This window comes from Epargyreus clarus, unplaced genomic scaffold (genome assembly GCF_041222505.1).
Source record: "Epargyreus clarus isolate Ecla_fem2 unplaced genomic scaffold, WU_Ecla_fem_2.2 ptg000029l, whole genome shotgun sequence".
Lineage (NCBI taxonomy): Eukaryota > Metazoa > Arthropoda > Insecta > Lepidoptera > Hesperiidae > Epargyreus > Epargyreus clarus.
The window spans coordinates 777,464-799,330 of record NW_027332235.1 but is presented as its reverse complement, the minus strand read 5'-3'; the positions used below and the strand labels follow the sequence as shown (position 1 = coordinate 799,330).

General features: G+C 35.5%; 1 protein-coding gene across 1 annotated transcript in view; it reads left to right on the top strand.

The window, feature by feature from the left end:
- The window catches only part of AST-A (allatostatin A), a 69,513-nt gene extending 49,960 nt beyond the window's left edge, over positions 1-19,553 (top strand). Inside the window, exons 2-4 of the mRNA XM_073089323.1 lie at positions 16,313-16,561; positions 17,293-17,420; positions 17,764-19,553. Coding sequence (XP_072945424.1) covers positions 16,314-16,561; positions 17,293-17,420; positions 17,764-18,068 — 681 coding nt within the window. The 5' untranslated portion in view covers position 16,313 and the 3' untranslated portion in view covers positions 18,069-19,553. The remainder of the gene's footprint in view (positions 1-16,312; positions 16,562-17,292; positions 17,421-17,763) is intronic.
- Positions 19,554-21,867: the final 2,314 nt, after the last annotated feature.

The following is a 21,867-nucleotide window of genomic DNA, read 5'->3' as shown; positions in this document are numbered from 1 at the left end:
ATTCTAAAACGTTTACCTATAGCAGTGATAGCAATGACTCAAACTTGGCCTCTTAATCAAGGGTCTGAAGTCGAATCCTTTTTATTTTTTTGTTCACAAGGGGGAAACCTTCAAAAGGTACCCGATGCCTTGGAAGTGACACAGGGTTAAGTGGGACTCTTACCGCACTAAAACCCCCCTGGTGGCCGTCCTCAGCGCTGTGTAGAGGACTCGGGGATCTCCAAAGGAACGCAACCGGAGTCCACTAGGCACGTTGCCCCGAATCGAAGTCGAATCCTAGACTCTACTTTTCAATTATTTACGTATTACAATTTAAATATCAAGTTTTTAAAGTGCGAAGGAAACCGTAAGGAAACCTACATTACCAATCGACTTAGATTGCTTTAAGTCCTCAAGAGTGTAAAGTCTACCAATCTACAGTTAGTCAGGGCGATAGACTACAGTCTACAATCGCTTCCATTCTGACAGCAGACTAGAGCCCAGCAGTCGGAAAACAATAAATTGATGACAATGTTTAAAGACAGAAATAATTAAATAGTTGTACATACCAAAGGAAGCAAACAGTTCTACCCCCTTTACTTTTTAATAAGATTCTACGGTTTTGAAGTTCTTCGGCGAGTATAGCTATTCTACCTAAATATTTCAAAAAAGTAAGGAGAGAAAATAAAATAGATATAGAATACAAAGAAATCGTATAATGTATGCATAAGGAAAACTCAAAGTGCTTGGTGTTATCTTATTTTTACCCGTGACAAGATTTTTACGTAGAAAATCGTATGAGCGCGATAAGTAATATTATGGAAACATAAACACGCTTGTCTTAAAAGGATCGGAGTGAGGTGTTTTGTCAAGTGGGTGCTTGCGAAAACAAGCTGTTTTGTGTGTTTTGCTGATGGTTTGTTTATGATGTGTTAGGATTTGTGTGTCTTTGTGGGGAAAATGTTAAAAAGCGCACGGCAGTGTGGCGGTCAAGATTGTTTTTTTTTATTGAAGTTGGTAAACAATATACAGTTTATCTGATGATTTTTTTTATGATATTGAGGTAACCAACAAGTATGTCGTTCACCTGATGGTAAGTAGTTACTGCTACCCATGAATATCTGTAACTCCAAATAGAGGACTAAGTTTAAACGCCTCGGACAAGTATGTTGCTTATACTACACTCTTTAAGCGAAAACACAACAGTGTTACTGTTATAAGACACGTATAGGTGTGGTGATACTGGCTCTGCAGACGAAGTTTCTACTACATTTAAAAAGTTCAGAAAGTTGTTTAAAAAATTGGTAATATAAAATCGATAGTTTTTTATTAAATTTTATGAATACATATTTTTGTAGGATATGACCCTTGGACCACTACCAATAAAGAGTTTAATCAACGTCAAAAGCACTAAAAAGATACAATGTTTTAATTTTCTCGTTACATATGAACTATGTGACGTTGCAAAGTAGTTTGCGAGGTCCCGTCTAAAGTTTTTGCAATCAAGTTGAGAAAGTGGGAACTTTTTCATTTTTATTGCAATATTGCATGTTTAAGTGACAATCTACAGCCACTTTGTTGCGCGTTAGCCTTAACAGCGCAAATGAAAATAAAACTAGATACTTTCTTTTTTCATGTTTTATATACTGGTTCTATACCAGTATGGTTTGATCGGGAAGATACACTGAAAAATCAGAGGTATTGAGGTAGGATACTTATCTCGAACCCCCGATTTGAAGGTCGATTTCAAACACTAGATTATTATCGCTTATAATTGGAATCAAATTTTAACTTCTGATAAAGATCAAGGCACACTTAATTAATATTGCAAAAAAACCGTTCAAATTAACACCAATTTCCCTAAAGTAATTAAAATTAATTTATACACGTGGCGTAGGCGGATGTGAATTGAAACCGAAATCATTATACCTTTCGAAATTGATAACAATTAAATATTTTTTGGCAAAGCTTACTAAATCGAAATGACAATTTTGCTATATATGGATGAAAATTAGTGTTTATTTATTTATTTATTTTATTGGACTATTAAGAAATACATGTTATATTATGATGTATCAATATGTGTCCTTAAATATCTAGTGTTACATGTAATTCCATTTATAAATAGTCACAGCATGCATTAACAAAAGTACGATAACTAACTATAATATTTGTTAAGATTAAAAAAAAAATCAACTTTAACAATCTTATTATTTGTGACACTTTAAGTATGGCTACGCCGTTTGGGACGTAGTTAAGGCTTTAACAATTTTGGCTTTGAATTTCCTGACATTATCACTAAACACATCAATGGATCCATCTTTAGATACAAGTTCCTTGTACAGCCTGCTCAGTCTCGGTACGAGAGAACAATGGCCGAGATTGGTTCTGTAGGTCTTATGGGTGAGCAGAGCAAAAGTTAAGTGTTCATTATTAATTTTACGCTTTAACTAATATAAGAAGGTTAGGTTAGGTTAGGTTAGAAACTTTTATGGTTTGATTCAGAAATCACAACCGCCACCTTGTGTCTGCGTAATTACAACAGTGTTAAGTGTTGCAATATTTAAAAATTCGTACAAATTTAAAAAATATTTTTCCAAATCTTCACTTTATCCAAACGAAATCGTTTTATTAACCTCAGAGTAACATTTTAGTTTTAATTCTCACCTAGTTGCGATTGAAATAATATTAGCCTTTTGAACTTTAAACTTCAGATTTTTCAATATTGAATGTCTGTTATTGAACTTTGAAGGTGAATTCGGTGAATTTGAATTTAATTGAATATCCTATGACTGGACTAGTTCTCACTTCTTTGGAACTTGTCTTTAGTTATACATTTTTTCTTTACAATTTATGTTACCAATGAGACATTATCGTTAGAACCCTATTTGTCATTATTTTCAACTTAATTTGAAGAATTATAACATCTAGTTTTTTATAGGATTAAAGTAGCTGGTTACAGTTTAAATAACTGCATATAGAACAGTTCTACTTGAAAACCAACGCGTTGCATATGTACCGCATATACGTCACCACTCTTGGAAACTTCCATATATGGTCTTTTTTTTATAATGTTGGAGTAGCAGACGAGTATGCAGTCCACCTTATGGTAAGTGGCTACTGCCGACCATGGAAATCTGTAATCAACCCCAGGATTAGATATTCCTACCTGAGGTCGGCCACAGATGCGCCGCTACCCCTGAGGACTAAGCTGGAACGCCTTGGAAAAGTCTGTCTCCCTTACCACACCCTTCAAACCGGAACACAGCAGCGTCTAACACTGCTATTATTAGGTAGAAATAGGTGTGGCGGTGGTGCCGCCGGAGTCAAACCACAAAGGGTTTTACCATCTTCAAAACCCTAAGATAGATGGTCACCACATATAAATTATGGGTGATCAATGTTCAATACGAATTATTTTTAATTATAAAACTGGTCTGAAGTAACTAACTGATTCCGAAGTATACAATTATAGTATGATCTTTGAATTGTAGACCTCATGACCTTTACAACTAAAGTCAATACCATTCCCACTTCGGTCAGGTCATTAATTTCCAACCTGTTAGAAATCCAATTACATAAGTCATTAATTAATGTCCCCAGTTTCCTCATCTTTCATTAATCTAGAAAATGCACTTAATTTTTCTTCAAAAGATTTTTCACTGGACTGCATTGTATTTTTAAAATAAATACAGTTTCAGGTATGAAAGATGAAGATATAAGAACACGTTATTAATCTTTTGTGTGTTGCATCCTTGAAATTTTCAATACTTTCCGCATGAGAGAAAAATTGCTAGCTGATATAATATTTTAAAATCTAATAACATGAAAAAATTGCGCTGACCAACAAGTTATTGCATTGTTATGCTATTATTATAAAATTTTGAATATTCCAATTTTATTTTTAATATTTATTTTTGATACTGATATCGGTAATAATTATCAAATAGATTTTTTACTTATTGTGTGATTTCAACATCCAGATATTTTTAGTCAAAAATCAATTTACAAGATAGATCGTTAATTAATTAGTTAATTGAACATGCATAGGCCAGGTAAAAAGTATAATATGTAAGATTTATATTCCGCGTAACACTGCTAGTCTGCTCTGAATATAGAAATGATTCGCGTCGCCATAGCAAATTACTACAACTACTCGCAACTCTTCGGTCTTCAACTCGCAAAACTACACCGGCTCGCAACAACTTCAGAGCGGACTAGCACTTTGGCGGACACTATACATATCTGTATTTCCTTCTAACGTATAACTTGACATTACATTTTTTCAGGGAATGTATTAAATTATTTCTAAAACGTTTTAACAAAATGAAATTTAACTTATTTATCTAGAAGTAAAAAGAAATACTTACTTTTTACAAAAATAATCCAATTTATGAGAAAAATATAATGTTTATTAGTTCGATGTCTTGGGGGGACAGTTATTAAGTCGTTTACATATTCCATCCTCGTTAATATGCAAATTGTATGTCACGCCTTCGCACATTTGAAGGAACTTGAGTTATTGTGTGTAATGGAGATAAAATTATGTGGGAAATTGTTGAGGATAAACTCCAATTATTTAATATACATATTTCTGTTGAATACAGAGAGATAGTGTTAAACCAAATAAATGGTGGTAGGGCTCTTTGTGGTTTGACTCGGAAGGTACCTCCGATACCTTTAATAGTGTTTTGTGCTAGTGTGTTTTGGATTTAAGGGTAGAGTAAGGAAGAGAAACTTACCTAAGGCATTTTAACTTCGTCCTCAGGGGTAGTAACGCATCTGTGAAAGTAGATAGGTAGATAGTAAAGTAGATAGTTTCGAAGGTGGTAGAACCCTTTGTGGTTCGACTCCGGCGGCACCACCGCCACACCCATTTCTGCCTCATAACAGCAGTGTTAGGCGCTGCTGTGCTTCGTTTTGAAGGGAGTAGTAAGGGAGACATACTTTTCCGAGGCGTTGCAGCTTAGGCCTTAGGGGTAGCGGCGTATCTGTGGCCGACCTCAGGTAGGAATATCTACACCCATCTGGGGTTCATTACAGATGTCCATGGGCGGCAGTAGCCACTTACCATCAGGTGGAAACATGCTCGTCTGCTACTCCTATATTACAAAAAAAAAATAGATGACTCTAATCATATTTGGGGTTGATTGAACATGTTCACAGAGTACGGTACTTACATACCAACATGGATTGCATGCTCGTTTATTACATCTAAATTAAAAAAAAAATAGTCAACCCAATATTTACCCTCTGCTAGGCATGGGTATCCTCCCAGAAGGATAGAAACTTAGCCCATAATCCATCTCCCTGGTCAAATGTAATTCACTAGACTTCACACATCTTTAGAAACTTTTTTTGGAGAACTCTCTGGCACGTAGGTTTCCTCACGATGTTTTCGTTCACCGTTAAATTTTGCATACTTAATATATATTTAATACACACATAACTTTGTAAAATCAGAGCTCTCCAATTCGAACCTCAGGCATCAGATCGAGAGGTCAACTTTCAACCCTACCAACAAAGAATTAAATTTTATAAAAGCGAAGGCTCCTTGGAAATGCGGGCAATGCAATTATTAATCCGTCAAGCCACTTCAAGTTTTTATAACCCGGTAATATCCCCGCTACTTTTTTAATAAAGAAGTTTGAATCAAAGTGGACGGGTTTAGAAGTTGAGACGGCGTTTGCGTGATTTCCCTCGGCTCTGTCGCATCTTAATTTGACATCTTGTTTATTAATTAATTTTTTAAGTTTTCCACCCGCGTACTAGCGTTACTAGCTCGCCAGCGGCTTGGTACGCTAAGTCATAATGTAATACTTAATAACCTTAAAGCCCTTTGTACCCGCTTAGGGTTGATTTTCTTAAAGCAGTGTAAATGTTTTATTATTTTTAACCAGAAAGAAAAATGCTAAGTTTTTTAAAACTTGTCTCCAAGCCACTGCACAGTATGGTAAATACTATACTATACAGGTTATTGTATAGAGAACGTATACCATATACTGACCCCGGGATCTTTAAAATATGTCCAGAAAAATATATATACTATTTTTTCCTAAAGTACTATATTTTTGTATTGTTTTTGTAAATTAAACCATTTTCTTAAAACATCAAGTATTTCGAGGGTTAGCCGTAGATAAGTCTTACTAATTTGTTGGAAAACTTATGCACATCAATGCAACATGAATGATTAATTATTATATAACATTTAACATTAATTTATATCAGATATAAGCCGATTAAATATATGTCACCCCATATCGTAATATTACAGTAATCGTCTATAAATGGCTTTTTGGTATTATGTTTAAGCCAGGACCCTTATTAGACCCTCAAGTGGTTCTAATTCACAATGAAAGCCGACCTTTCGAGCCCTTCCGTCGCGTAGGTCGGGGTTAAGGATCATGTACTGAATCATCAACTTGTAATAATTATGAAGGGTATCTGACATCTTAACTTGTAACTGAATATGTTGCCAATGTGTACTATTTTATAATATAGGACTGAGCAGTCGAGCATGCAGTCCACCTGATGGTTTTTTTTTATGATATAGGAGTAGTAGACGAGCATGCAGTCCACCTGATGGTAAGTGGCTACTGCCGCCCATGGACATCTGTAATCAACCCCAGATAGGATTAGATATTCCTACCTGAGGTCGGCCACAGATGCGCCGCTACCCTTGAGGTCTAAGCTGGAACGTCTCGGATGGTAACTGGCTACTGTCGCCTATTTGTTATCAACCTTACATAAGATTAGATTCCTACCTGAGGTCGGCCACAGATGCGTTACCCCGGAATTAAGGACGAATGCCACGGATAAGTATGTCTTACCTCACCCTTCAAACCTGAACACAGCAGCGCTTAATACTGTTGTTATTAGGCAGAAACAGAAATCAAAGAATCATTCTTGAAATTCGAACACATCCATAGTTTGGTGGGAAGACTTTGAACTTGTCAATAACAAACAAAAAAATAATGAGATAAGAATTAAATCAGAAAAAAGTTCAAAATTGTTTTGTCTTTCTCTATTTATAAACAAGATTATTACTTATTTACCACTATTTATTGAACAAATCGGAACTTATGGTGGGAGCGGAAATTAATACTACGGCTTTAGATTCTTCAATCAGATAATTCAATTTTATTATTTATGTAGTAGTCAATATTTTTAGCTTTATATTTATATAGAAACATCCCACATTATAGGTTATTAATTTATCTATTAATGTTCTAGATTGAGCTCTAACTAATCGGATTGGCCTTTGAATATCCAGCGCCCAGAGCTCGGTAAAATATATCAATAATGTATCAATATATTAATTAATACACTTGTATAGTGTTACATCTGTATCAATTATAGATACACGTGTTTTTAAGGAAGGGAAATATATTATATATTACAATTACGATTCGTGTATATATATACGGGTATATATATTTCTTTCAAAATCTTCACACACGTTTGAAAATTAAAAAAAAAGTCTTACGCATATAAATTTTGCCACGAGACTTTCCTCCAACGCTACAGAAAATAATAATGAGTTTCTAATACGCACATAATTTTGAAAAATTAGAGGCTACGTACCTGAGTTCGAACCTCCAACCCATTCAGATCCACCGGATTCAGATGGAATCATAAGTCTTCACTATCTACGTATTACATGACTTATAAGCCTTTTTGTAAATTTCTTTAAGAAGCATCACGGATTTTACGGATATTTTTTCTAAATTATCTGAACAAATATTATTCAAACTTTATTCCAGTAATTTAAACTAATTATTCTTAACAAGTAAAGTGGACGGCATTTAGTTACCCACTTAGTTTAAAGTCTAGTATAGACTAGTTTAGCATGTCAGTACCAAAGTCTGGTATTTGTTAACGACTGGAACTAGAACTACGATTAGTAGGCAACCTGTAGCTACATTTTGACCTAAATAAGGCTTCAGTAAAAAAAACGCGTTTCATATTTTTATGGAAGTCTGTTGCAATCACAAGAGAAATCAATTAAAAGGGACTTATGTAACATATGTTTCACTAATGAAATACATATGTTTTTTTTCAATATCGGGTTATCATCAGTGCGTCTTAGGGCTAAGAATGGATATCTTTCGTGTGTGATCTTCTATGATGTTAATGCCTCATATTATATTAGAATCCCTATCTTACAATACACACAATATCACCAAATTATCATCAAAATCGTCAATACATCATATTTTAAGGTAGAAATAAGTTCTGACGTCACTTAAATCAAAAAAAGAAGAGTTTCATCACTTTTATAATTGAATTTATATATCTGAGCCCTACGCCGAAAAGCGATGATTTGGCTAAAGGTTTACGAAATTGCCCTAAGCGTTTCTCATAGATAGTTAGTCCCTAGCCCTACCTTACATAATGGTTACTTGATTAAACTACAAGTTTTCATTAGTAAGAAAAGGGAAGAACCATTGAGGAACAAATAAAATAGACTTCCAATTAATCAAAAGGTTCCCGATAACTATAACAGACTTTATAAATTTTTATAATAAATCTTTTTGAAGGTTGTACATAGTGTTTTATCTTTTCACAAATCAATCGGACAAAACAAAATTTATCGGAAAACCATTTTTCACTTTATCAGATTTATAAAATTGAGACATTTCTTTAGTGTCAAAAAGCAAAAATTTATGGGCTACATGATAAATTTTATTCGCTATCTACTTTTTAATAGAAATATATTTTAATCGAACTTTTTTATTCGTTTATGAATCGAATAGAACCGAAACGTTGAATGGAACCTTCACTATCATGTCGTTACTCAATTAATAACTTAGAAATAAATTAAATTATCGCCTTTGGTATCAGTAAGTCTGTGTACATAGATTAGTAAAGATTACTCACTCCTAACAAGAAAATATACCCAATAATATAACAAGTTTTGAGAATTGAAATAGTTGCGTAAAAAAGTTTTGCCACGTCTCCGTGATAAAATGTCCCTAAAATATTTGAAATAATTATTTATTTATTATGTAAATTACGCAGTATTAGTTATTTATTCGTAAATTTTCTCTAAAAATGTTTTTCTTTGTCGAGAATACAAAAAAAAGAACTTACTAATAAGCCGTTTGTGGCTTCATTTAATTTCAAGGCGGCGAAGTATCTTTACTAATCTATGTCTGTGTATAATATATTTTCGAATATGAATGAATAGACTAAGTAATGCTCGATATTACAATCTATCCAATGTTCTTCCAGTAAGATTCGGTAGACAAAAAAATGATAGAATTATCATTTTTAACCATTGTTAATTATTCATTAACAATCGTTGAAACTTTAAAATTATTTAAAATTTTGAAAAGAAGAACTCTACCTATTCTTCTTGTATAAAACAAGAATCGCAAAACAACTAGTTTTGCCCTCTAATAAAGGCGACGGACGGACTACAACCGGCACAGATTGCCGTCAACTGCCGTCAGTGACCAACTACAAAAGATTGTCGTCAACGGCTTCCAACAGTCTACGGTCGTCGACGGTATTCAGGGGCTACCACCTGCCGCCGATCCTGACTGCCAGGTCGGGCAATCACTGACAATAAGAGCCGGCAGCTCGAGCAATTCGGTCTCTAATAGAAACCCCATCCATAAAACGCATATATATATATATAGACCTGAAGACCTATTTTGAAGGTGGTAGAACCCTTTGTGGTTCGACTCCGGCGGCACCACCGCCACACCTATTTCTACCTAATAATGGCAGTTTTAGGCACTACTGTGTTCCGGTTTGAAGGGCGTGGTAAGGGAGACAAACTTTTCCGAGGCGTTCCAGCTCAGTCCTCAGGGGTAGCGGCGCATCTGTGGCCGACCTCAGGTAGGAATATCTAATCCTATCTGGGGTTGATTGCAGATGTCCATGGGTGGCAGTAGCCACTTACCATCAGGTGGACTGCATGCTCGTCTGCTACTCTTATATTATAAAAAAAAAAAACTTACGAGTACATGTCTAGAGTACAAAGAAAAATTCAATCCTTTAATACCCATTTAATCACCCATTATCAGCAAAAGTCAAAATCGCTGAGGTGAAATAGCAATTTCACCTGCAATTTAATTTCGCCCTGTTCTTTTATTTTTAGACCTCCATTCAGAATTCTATTTAGCATTTGCTTGAAATAACTGTTCACGAACATACAATGGAATTTTACATGCGATCTGCATTTCTTTAGACCTAAATGAGTTTACGCCGAACTTACCCCTGTTTTGGGGTGGTAAGGTTAAAAGTCGATATTCTATTTACTTTTTCCACAGTACTCGTAGTAGGGTGGGTGAAATTCGACAAACGATATTTTCATAAATACTTAATAAACTTGTTAATATTATTCTTTTATTAAACAGCCACCTTCCTGGTTTTACGCACAAAGGGTTCCGAGTTCGATCTCTGCACAGACAGATATTTAAATTATGAGTTCAGATATCTGTCCTAGGCCTGGGTAATTATGTGTTCATCTTTGTAACAAGTATTTTGTGTGGCATGTACTCATGGCACCCAACATACAGAGATTTCTAGGCCTTTATATTTATGTTCTTCAAATATATCGATTCTTACAGGCATATAGAAATATAATAATACTACATAGTCTTTGTAGTATAAAAATACTACAAAGGTGTTCGTGGGCGTTACAGAGTTTCACATACAAAAGACAAGATAAAAGGGATATATTCACAAAGATGGCAGAATTCTTTGTGGTTCGACTCCGGTGGCACACCCGCCATACCTCGCTCTGTCGTATACCAATGTCAAGCTCTACAGCGTTTTATTTTGAAGAGTATGGTAGAGTAGAGATTCTTGTTGAAGTCATTCCAACATCCTCAAAATTGTTGTTTATACGTGAATTACTGAACTTCAATATTGGTTGTAGTGAGAGGTAATAGCCTAGTGATTAAAACGTGGCCTCTCAATCGACAGGTCCGATGTTCATATCCCAGGCACGCACTAATTTTTGAAAGTTATGTGCGTATTATAAATTAAGTATCACTTGCTCTAACGGCGAAGGCAAACATTGTGAGGAAACCTGCATACCTGAGAAATCTTAAAAAAAATGTTTTCAAAGGTATGTGAAGTCTACCAATACGCACTTGGACAGCACGATGGACTATGGCCTAATCCTCATTCTGAGCGGAGACCCGTGCCCAGCAGTGGGACAGCGATTGGATAATGAAAAATGCCGATTCATGTGACAACAATAAAAAAATACGTGTTCACTTTTCTCGTACAAGTTTTAACATACGATACAAAGTCGAAGCGCGAATTGCGAAGTGCGAATGTACTCAGTTTCGCGAATTTATCTTCGGGAACAATTTACTGTTGTAGACAAGTCGATTCTGTTTACTTTAATTGATCTTTTGCCTTGATTTTAAACGAATATCGTCGCCATTTTATACGTGACGAGTCAACGCCTCGTAGAAATGTGTACTACAACTCTATTAGAAATTTATAATAACTTGCCTAAATGGTTTTATAGCAAGTTAGCTTTCTAAAAGTGGTAGAACTCTTTGTGGTTCGACCCCGGCGGCACCACCGCTGTACCTATTTCTGGCTAATAACAGCAGTGTTAAGCGCTGCTGTGTACTGATTTGAAGGGTATGCTAAGGGAGACATACTCCGTCCCAGCTTAGTCTTCAGGATAGCGGGTCATCTGCGGCCGACCTCAGGTAGGAATATCTAATTCTATTTGGGGTTGAATACAGATGTCCATGGGCGGCAGTAGCCCCTTGCCATGGCTTAAGGTCCAAACCCATCTCACACTTGGATGAACCGTGCCCATACGAGGAGCACTAATGGATTGACAGAGTACTCAACATTATTTCGATCTATTCGCAGGATGGACTTGTGACAAATACTGATTAAGTTTGTAACGTTTGGTTAAAATGTTTATTTGGTGACTTTATTGTATTTGGATATAATTGTAGGAGATATAAAAGTTACAATTGTCTAAAATTATCTACCCGAGACTTCTCAATCTTTCATTTACTTCTCTCAACATTGAATGGAAATCGTAGAGCTCTTTTGAGAAGCATAAGTTAGCGAATATTACAGCTTCAATCAAATCACACCCAAATAACCCTTTTCAGTATTTCCGTTAAAAATATTAAATCAAGGAAAATAACTCTTTTCCGGTCGTCAAGTGAAATACGGCGGAAATAACTGTGACAACTGAACATTTTAATAAACCATTTCAGTGCCACGGTTGTGCCGGCTGGCGAATTATCGTTAAAATTTTATGACCCCTATTTTGTGGACCCGCTCATGCGTACATTTTTAATGAACCTGACTGTTTTATAGATAGTGGGACCTTCCGTAGTCGAAATTTATTTGAGACGTTCTAAGTTCGTAATTAGGTTTAGACAAGGCATTAGTGATGTGCTTTAAACATGACTGTCATTGAATTTAAAATTATTTTTTTAATCTTGAAATAGCAAAGGACTGCAATATTGCAGGGTATATACCCCAGATAAGTTCTATCCTCGATACGACTAGATTCCTACCAGAGGTCGGCTACAGAAGCGCCGCTACCCCTGAGGACTAAGCTGCTGTTACTAGACAGAAACAGGTGTGGTGGCGGTAGCGGTGCCGGAGTCACAGCGTGTTTTAACACCTTCTATTAATTGTATGTACAATTATAAGAATCTGTAGTAACCTGACTTAATAAAACAACAGACAATACAAAATTTCTTAACCCGAAATTCAAGACTCATAACTTAAATATACCTTAATACAACAAGAACTTCACTCGTTAGCGAACTTATTAATAACAGAGGTTAACTCAGCTTTTATTTAACCACAAACTTTACTAACAATTGTCCTGTAAACTTAATAACGATCTCTATACGGTATTAATTAAGACATATCGAATTCTATGCATTTGGAAGTTGTGCCTCGAACAAATTTAAATGTAGGTACCTTCTGTGGTAAAGTTTATTAATTATCATATAGTTAACGAGTTGTCTTGGGTTTGATTTCAGAAGTTCGGTAAATGGCGGCCTGACGCCTTGTCGGACAGATAGAGAATAAGTAGAACTTTGTAGTTAGAGTTACATCGTTATAATCACCGGATCTATTATCTCCACTGTTTGACAGTTATAATATTCATGGTTATGATTAACACAGAGCCGGGTTTAGGGAAGGGAATATGGGGCTAAAAGAGGCCCTTCATAATAGAGAAAGAAATATCCAAAATTTCGACAGTTCAACAAGTACTTCGTCAGTAGCTTTCCAAACAGACTTTTTTCGTATTTACCGGCTGCTTGTTCATTAAAATAATTTTATTTGCAAGTAATAATTTTTTGAAATACTTGACGGAATAAAATTGTTACTTCTATTAGGAGCCTTTGTTCCGTCGTTGTCCCAGGGCCTGTAGACCTCAAAATCCAGCTCTGGTCTAACTCATATGATAGTCAATGAGCGGTCAGCCACAGTATAATTATGAGATTTTTATTCAAAATAGTACCCACAATATAAATTACTTATCTGACAAACTGTAATGCAGTTTATTTCTAGAGTTAGATTACCTCATAGTCATATTAGAATAAAGTTCGATGTAGGTCTATTGTAGTTTATTTGCTTTTGTTATTATTTGTTAGTTATGTTACAGTGTATTGTAATAAATGTATTTTACATGGTTTGGATGATTACAACCAAATGCGGTTTAGTGACGTTATTCTGAATCCAATATTACCCTAAGATAATGTACAAAATATTTTTATGCAATCCCATGATAATATTAAAGGTTTTGGTGAAAATAAAAGGAAACATTTTCAATAAAAAAAATATTTCCATTTTTCGACGTTCGATATACCTACATTTAAATAAACATTTCCTCGCCCACTCTCATCGCTTGCTATCCAACACATAGATTACTTCGAGTTATAATCGAATTTAAGGACGATTGAACGGTTAAACGCGTCGATGGAATATAACGATTTCTCAAATTGTAAATAATGATGTGTTGTCGAGTGTTGAACTCTTGTCGGTTCGTTAGGCTTACCTTTGAATTGATGTTTGATTGTACACAAATTTGTATTTTAATGTTCATGATTATTGTTTGAATGTCTTGGAATATTTCGATGCTCGAGCTGAAATTATACTAATTTAGTATTCACGAATTTTCTCACTAACTTTTATAATACATTTTTATTATCAATATTATTGGATTAAAATATAGTATTCAAAACTTATCTCACCAGTTTCTAACATACATATTGTCAATGCAAATTAATGAAGATAGTCTAAAGCGTATTATCTTATTTTTTATTACAAATACTTAACAAGGATAAATCGCAAATTCAAAATCATCCACCTAGGACCAATAAATCCGATTTTCTCCGAAATTCCAAAATTGGGAGACCTTTTACTTTTGGTTTTACGAAATTGGTTGGTTGGTAATGTTACACACTGTATAAAGGTAGCTGGCCTTGCTTAACGACTTAGAATTTCAGCTTAGAAACATTTCGTAAAATGGCTGCGTATTTAATGAACTGCTCAATTAAACAGTTATTTTACTTACAATTGCAATATTATTTTAAGACCTTGTTGGTATAGTAATATTCATTAGGAAATATAACTAGTGAATAGGTACGTATTTTTTCGGTAGGTATAGTATATTCGGCGATATTGGTAATTCGACCGTTAAACTGAGGAAGTGAAGCAATTCTGGCGTTTTGGTGAAAACATTTAGATGCTGATAACTTACATAGGACCTTCTTACTCCTCAGGAGTGGCAAGCATTTATGATCGGCTTTAAATAGAACTACTGTTCTACATGAAGATGATTACATGTCTATGGGCAGTAGTGACCACACTAAGAAGGTGGTAGAACCCTTTGTGGTTCGACTCTGGCACCACCACCGCCACACCCATTTCTGCCTCATAACAGCAGTGTTAAGCGCTGCTGTGTTCCGGTTTGAAGGGTGTGGTAAGGGAGACATGCTTTTCCTAGGCGTACCACCTTAGTCCCCAGGGGTAGCAGCGCATCTGTGGCCGACTTCAAGTAGGAATATCCAATCCTATCTGGAGTTGATTACGGATGTCCATGGGCGGCAATAGCCACTTACCATCAGGTGGACTGCATGCTCGTCTGCTACTCCCATATTATAAAAAAGTAAACTTCATATTTATTGCTACATTAATCTTACAAAAAAATCTCCAACGCTTCCTTAGTACATAAAGTTATCATCTTTATGATAACCATAAAACAACGTACAAGCCACATTTTATTATGTAATAATATAATTTAATATGTCGGCCCCACGTAGGCGCGCATTCAATTCCGAGGCCTGTATTAAGGGCCACCCAGGGACAAAACATTCCGCCCTTAGACAATAAGTCGGGTAGGGCTTTGTCTAAATTATTCAACTACAAGAAACTTATACGGCGTTTACGTTGCCTTTAATTAGCTAATGGTAATAAATATTATTTATTTGTACTGAGGATGTATAATCTAAGTACGGTTTGGCTACTCTATTATATTAGTAGTTTTACTATATGGTATAATTAATTAATTTATCGCAATATCCATTAATGTTAAAAAGATAAAACTAAATTACGAAACTAAATTCAATGATAGAAGTGTAACATTATCAAAACGCGCATTATTTAAATATACAAAAAAATACTTTATTCAAAATTCATTCTTCAAAGAATTCCTTTTGACCATCAATAACCCACCTCCACTTAGCGTGGTGTTTCTTGAAAAAAAACACCCAACTTGAAAAAGGTTCACAGGTACAATGTCAACTTATCCTAATTTAGCATTTAGAGTTTGAGTTTCTTCAAAACACAAGATCTAGATTTAGATCTTCCATATTGTGAACGAAATGATTGCATGCATCTTTAAGTTGCATCTCAAACTTTCCCAGACATCCCGTCTTACAGAACAACTTCTCTAATTATAAACCAGTGAGATAAAAGCGACAGATAATTTATATTTATGTTCTCGTTCATTAAACAAACTCCACTGTTCTTAACTTTTGAAATCTTTTGTTATTTAAACAGAACTGCGAACTTCAAATGTCAAACTTATTTGAAGTAAACTAAAAGACACGAGAATATTTTACACAAACTAACTAGGGACATATTTAATCCCTTGCAATGAATTGATACATTAATTGATTCATTGCAACGAATTGAAACATTAATTGATTCATGACAAATAATTGATAAATTATAATAATGACAAATAATTGATAAATTATTTGATTAATAGCAAAGAATTGATAATTGCATGAAAAAACAAACTACCCACTTCAATCATCATAAAGATTTTTCAAAAAGGACATTTCATCCAAATGACAAATTGTTCCAGAATGTTCTACCAACCTCTTCCTATCATCTTCTTGCTGGTCAGCATGGTGTTCTGCGCCCCGGAGCGGGTGGACACCGACCACGACCACGGGACCCTGACCCAGCAAGACCACCCCCAGGACCTGCAGGACCACGTCGCGCCCTTGGAGAAGAGATCGCCCCACTACGACTTTGGATTAGGCAAGAGGGCCTACAGCTATGTGTCGGAGTACAAGAGGCTGCCTGTCTACAACTTTGGGCTGGGCAAACGGTCAGTGTACTAAACTAATGTTTCTTGGGTAACTTAGCCAATTTCTTGTTAATTTTTAATTGAATTTGCGAAGGTAATGCTTTGCGAAAATCTGCATCATCATCGTTGGGATGTATGGTGCTTTTTTTGTTGACGAGGGGAAAACCTTCAAAAGGTACCCGATGCCTTGGGAGCAACACAGGGTTATGTGGGACTCTTACCGCACTAAACCCCCCCCCCCCCCCCGGTGGCCGTCCTCAGCGCTGTGTAGAGGACTCCGGGATCTCCAAAGGAAGGCAACCGGAGTCCTCTTAGCGCATTGCCCCGTCGGGCTCCGCCCAGGTGAGCTTATCGCTCACCGCACCGTCTGGTGCATACTACGGTATGAGACCACACATACCGCCGTCCTTCCCGGGGCGGTTTGAGCTCCCACTCTTGCCACCCACGACCCCAGAAGCCCCCTCTTAGTCGCCTCTTACGACAGGCAGGGGATACCGTAGCCCTATTCTTGTCCCGGAACTACAGGGATAATGTGATGTATTGTCCTACATAACTTACGGCTTAAGTTACAGTAGTTATCATGGAGTATTTCCTCCCCTTCTAAAGGGTCGCTTCCTTAGGAGAAGGGAATGTCCCGCTGATTTATAATATTATGATAGGATCTCTTTATATAAAACATGCAATATTCTAGTTTCAGTCGCATTCATTGTTATGAAATTAACATATACTTTACCCTGTATATTTTAACCTAGGTCCCGTCCCTACTCTTTCGGTCTCGGCAAGCGCTCGGTGGAAGAAGACCAGACTGACGAGGACTTCTCCAACGAGCTGGAACAAGTCCCGCAACCTGAAATGTTCGAACAGTATGATGACACACCAGGTATATCAATTAATTTAATCCTTTCCCTAGTGATTTAGTTTGGGTTTATTGTCTTATTGACATCTGATATTTCCAAGATATAAGTCTACAAGAGAAGCTAGGAAAAAGTTGAAAGTCTTTTAATTAGTTTTATAATAGATATTGTAAGGTATATCGTGATATGGTAAAGCCGTTCAGTGTTCTTAGTTTAATTTTGTTGAAGCCATCGTCACCACCTTTATTTACTGCAGCTCATGGTATTTTGCGTTATAGTTTAAATAGTAAAGCAATAACATAATAGCTTAGCGCCACGGCGCTCTTTAGAACTATAAAACAGACAGTTATAAAACCTTATTATCCACAGCATACGAAGAAAAACGCGCCCGCCCCTACAGCTTTGGTCTCGGCAAGCGCTTCGCTGATAACGACGAGAACGAAGAGAAGCGCGCGCGGATGTACGACTTCGGTCTAGGCAAGCGGCCCCATCTCTACAACTTCGGTCTCGGCAAGCGCGCTCGCAGCTACAACTTCGGTCTCGGCAAGCGGCTGAGTAGCAAGTTCAACTTCGGCCTCGGCAAGCGAGAGAGGGATCTCCATCGCTTCAGCTTCGGACTTGGCAAACGATCCGCGGACACGATTGACGGCAACGACGGTTATTTCGAAGTGTAAATTGTTTGTGACTTTGTGATCGGGACTCGCGTGATCGCTTTTTCTTTCCTTATAACAATTTTGTTGTAAACACTGAAATTATTATGTTGTATGGTTCTAGATAACGCACGATTTTTTTTCCGATTAGTTTGCAATTATTTTTCGTTATTTTTTTTTAATTCTTCTTTAATCTTATTTATTTCAAAACTGAATCGTTTGGAACATTCATATTTTAATGTGAAAATCCCAGCCAATTTTCATATTAAAATTTGACACTGCATAACCATTCAAAATTTCCGTCGCTCGAACGAGATCTGAGTGTCATCTTCTGTTATGAGATCATTATTTTGGGCCTTCACGCGGGTTCCAGTTCTAGTTTACGGTAATGTTTATTTAAATTAAGATCGTCGACTGTATAATAATTCGAATGTTTGTAGGCAACTTGGATAAATAAACGTCATTAGGAGATTAAAGCGATTCATTCGTTTCCCGTCTTCAGAATTTGTCTTGAGACCTATGTGACCCGCGGAGGCACGTACGCTCTTAAGCTGGGTACACATTTGTCACGTGTCACGATTACGTGACAATGCTAATTTATATCGGAGTCGTTATTGCCTGCGTAGTTGCTTTGTCGTCTTGTTATAAAGAGTTGAGGGTATTTGTTTATTTAATGAACTTTCACTGAACTTTTAACTTATAGAAATTATCTACTATGATTTTATTATTGATAATGACTCGAACTATTGCATTTTATGCAGTTTTATTTTGTCTTAAATTATTTCCTTGTTTTGTTAAAATACAAATGAATTATCTTACATTATTTTCCATCAAACTCGTTATTTACCATGCACTTTGCGTGATGTATCGGCAGGAATGACATGTTATGACACGTAAATATGTCACGTATGAGTGACACTAACGATTGTGAACTCAGCTTATGCCATCATAATATACGTATAACATTGCAATGAGTAAAGGAGATGGAATATTCTCTATGCTATCTCTTTTACTCTTTGCTCTATTTTGAACCTTTTAAATAGTGTCTTATGTCATGTTAATAAATTTTATTATGATGTTTACTGACAGTACAACTGTATAACATTTTAAAGAGAGCAAACTAGTTTCAGCCTATTTCTTAATTGTTATAGCAGAAATAGATTTTAATTCAAATGTCTAGTTTAATTTTGTAAATTATTGTTAAATTTTATGTAGTTTATTGATAGTTATAATCATATTGTAAGGATCATGGAGTTAAGACACTCACACATAATTTCGATTTATTTAATATTTTCGTGCCAAATTTTTATAGTGGAATATTAAATATAATTAAGGGAGTAGGTATTTTGTTGTGTACTTTACTTAACGCCGTATACTTTTACTGGAACTGGGTGTCTATATTATTAATTTTATGTATATTTTATACAGAGTGGAAGTATTTAATTCTAATAACCAACTCTCCACAGCGCGTATTTTTTTTCAAAATATTGAAATGTTTTTATTATAACAAACACTCTGTAGAAACATGGTATTTATAATAATTTGCAATTCGCTGTTTAAGAATATAATATTTACTTCTTACTAGTACTACCTTATTTTCGTATCACTTTTTATATCTCCAAAATTATCCAATGATTCTGCGTATGATTTGGTCCAATAAGGATTGTATTCCAAAATGACGGTATTTCTATTTACGTCTCGCTCGTTCTGTAATGTGTAAGCGAGAAACATGTAACAGCCGCCATTTTTATTCAAATCTTTATTGATACAACTTAATTATTTCCACTCTGTATACCTATTCTAGTCAAAACTAGTCAATTACCATGGTTTATATTTCTCTTAACTCCATGACATACTATGTAAGTTTCTTGAAGACTAAGACAGGTGTTGTTTTGAATATAACCATTAATTATACAAGTGAAATTAAAGTATACAAATCATAGAAGATTGCATCACATTTTGTTATTATTTTTTATCCTGTTCCCAAATTAAACATACTAAATATATAAAGTTTAAGCTTTTCACGCATACTCATACCAACAGTAATATAAATGAAGTGATATATGGTCATGAACACACACAAAGAAGATGACATAAACACCCAGACCCAGAACAGAATAAATTAAATTATTTTTACATTTTATGTTTTGTCGTGCATCGAACCCGGGACTCTCCTTGTATCAGACTTAGTAACCGTTCCGTCACGAGTTTTTGTCTATTATTATATAAAACTGACAATGGGGCATGCAGGTTGATACCTAAGGCCAAATGTAATTAGGCAGATAATAAATTAATAATTAATGCGTTGCTATCCCTGAGGACCGTTAGAACGATGTCCTTACCACACCCTTCAGAACCTGATACATATGGGACGATAGAAATAAATATGGATATACCAAAACCATGTATCATCCTTATAAATACATTATAATAAAGACGAAGTCTAAACATAAATTGCTTATTCGACATCTCACATATTAAAATAAAGATACAACCTTCCAGAACGTACTGTTTTTAGACCTCAAATATTATAAACTAAAACTGGAATTTAAAATTAAAATTCCATATGAAAACATTGTAGCGGTCCTACGTCGTAGCACATGTCGCCCGCGTAGAGGAATGTAGACTTACGTAGCAATTGCAACGTAATATTTTTAAAATATAACTGCGATAAGTATCACATTCGGTATTAGTTACGTCTATAGTCTGATTCATAATTAGGTGTCCAAAATGTAAACAAAGGTGTTGACCTATCAAGAAAATACGTTTCAAATGGTAGTTTCTTATTTTTGACAATATTAAATTAATACAACAATAATAAAATAATGATCTAAAAAAATTAAGATCAATTCAAATTTTCTAATATTTATATTACCTCAATTTCGTTCCATACATTAATAATAATAAAAACAAGGTTTATGGTAGAAAATTAAAATGTGATAATGATAACACAATCGGAACGCAGAACATTTTTTGTGCCGTCATTTTTAAGTTTCGTAGCTGATGTTATTCATTTTCGTGATTCTAATTGAACTCGAATGTATTATCGTTTTCATATCGTTTGTCAAATTGTGAATAATTGTAAAGTTTTAGTTTTTTGTTGAGTTTGTTAAAGTTTTTGTTTCTTGTTAATTTTGACAGTGACATTTGTTTGTTTACATTTTGGACACCTAATTATGAATCAGACTATACAATACCATTAACTCTCTTACCATGTATGTCATACATAGTGTACAAGACAATCCAGACGATGACAATGTAGTTTTTTTTTTTTTAATAATACAGGATTAGGAGACGAGCATGCAGTCCACCTGATGGTAAGTGGCTACTGCCGCCCATGGACATCTGTAATATTAAATAGATACAGATAGTATTAAATATTCCTACCTGAGGTCGGCCACAGATGCGCCGCTACCCCTGAGGACTAAACTGGAACGCCTCGGAAAAGTTTGTCTTCCTTACCACACCCTTCTAAACGGAACACAGCAGCGCCTAACACTGCTGTTATTAGGTAGAAATAGGTGTGGCGGTAGTGTCGCTGGAGTCGAACCACAAAGGGTTCTACCACCTTCAAAATTTTGCAATCCACCTGTATCCAACTCCACGTAGAGCAGGGTTTCTACCTGAAGCCGATCATAAATGCACTGTCACTCCTAAAAATAAAGATGATCGCCTCATGTGTACCTCAGCTAGCATCTTATGGATGAACCTTCCACCGAAATGCAGAAGAGCTTCACACTAGGTGCAGTAGTAGTGTTTCGCCGGTCATACCATACTGATTCTACACACACATGCAAACAACACATATGACGTCATCGAAGAA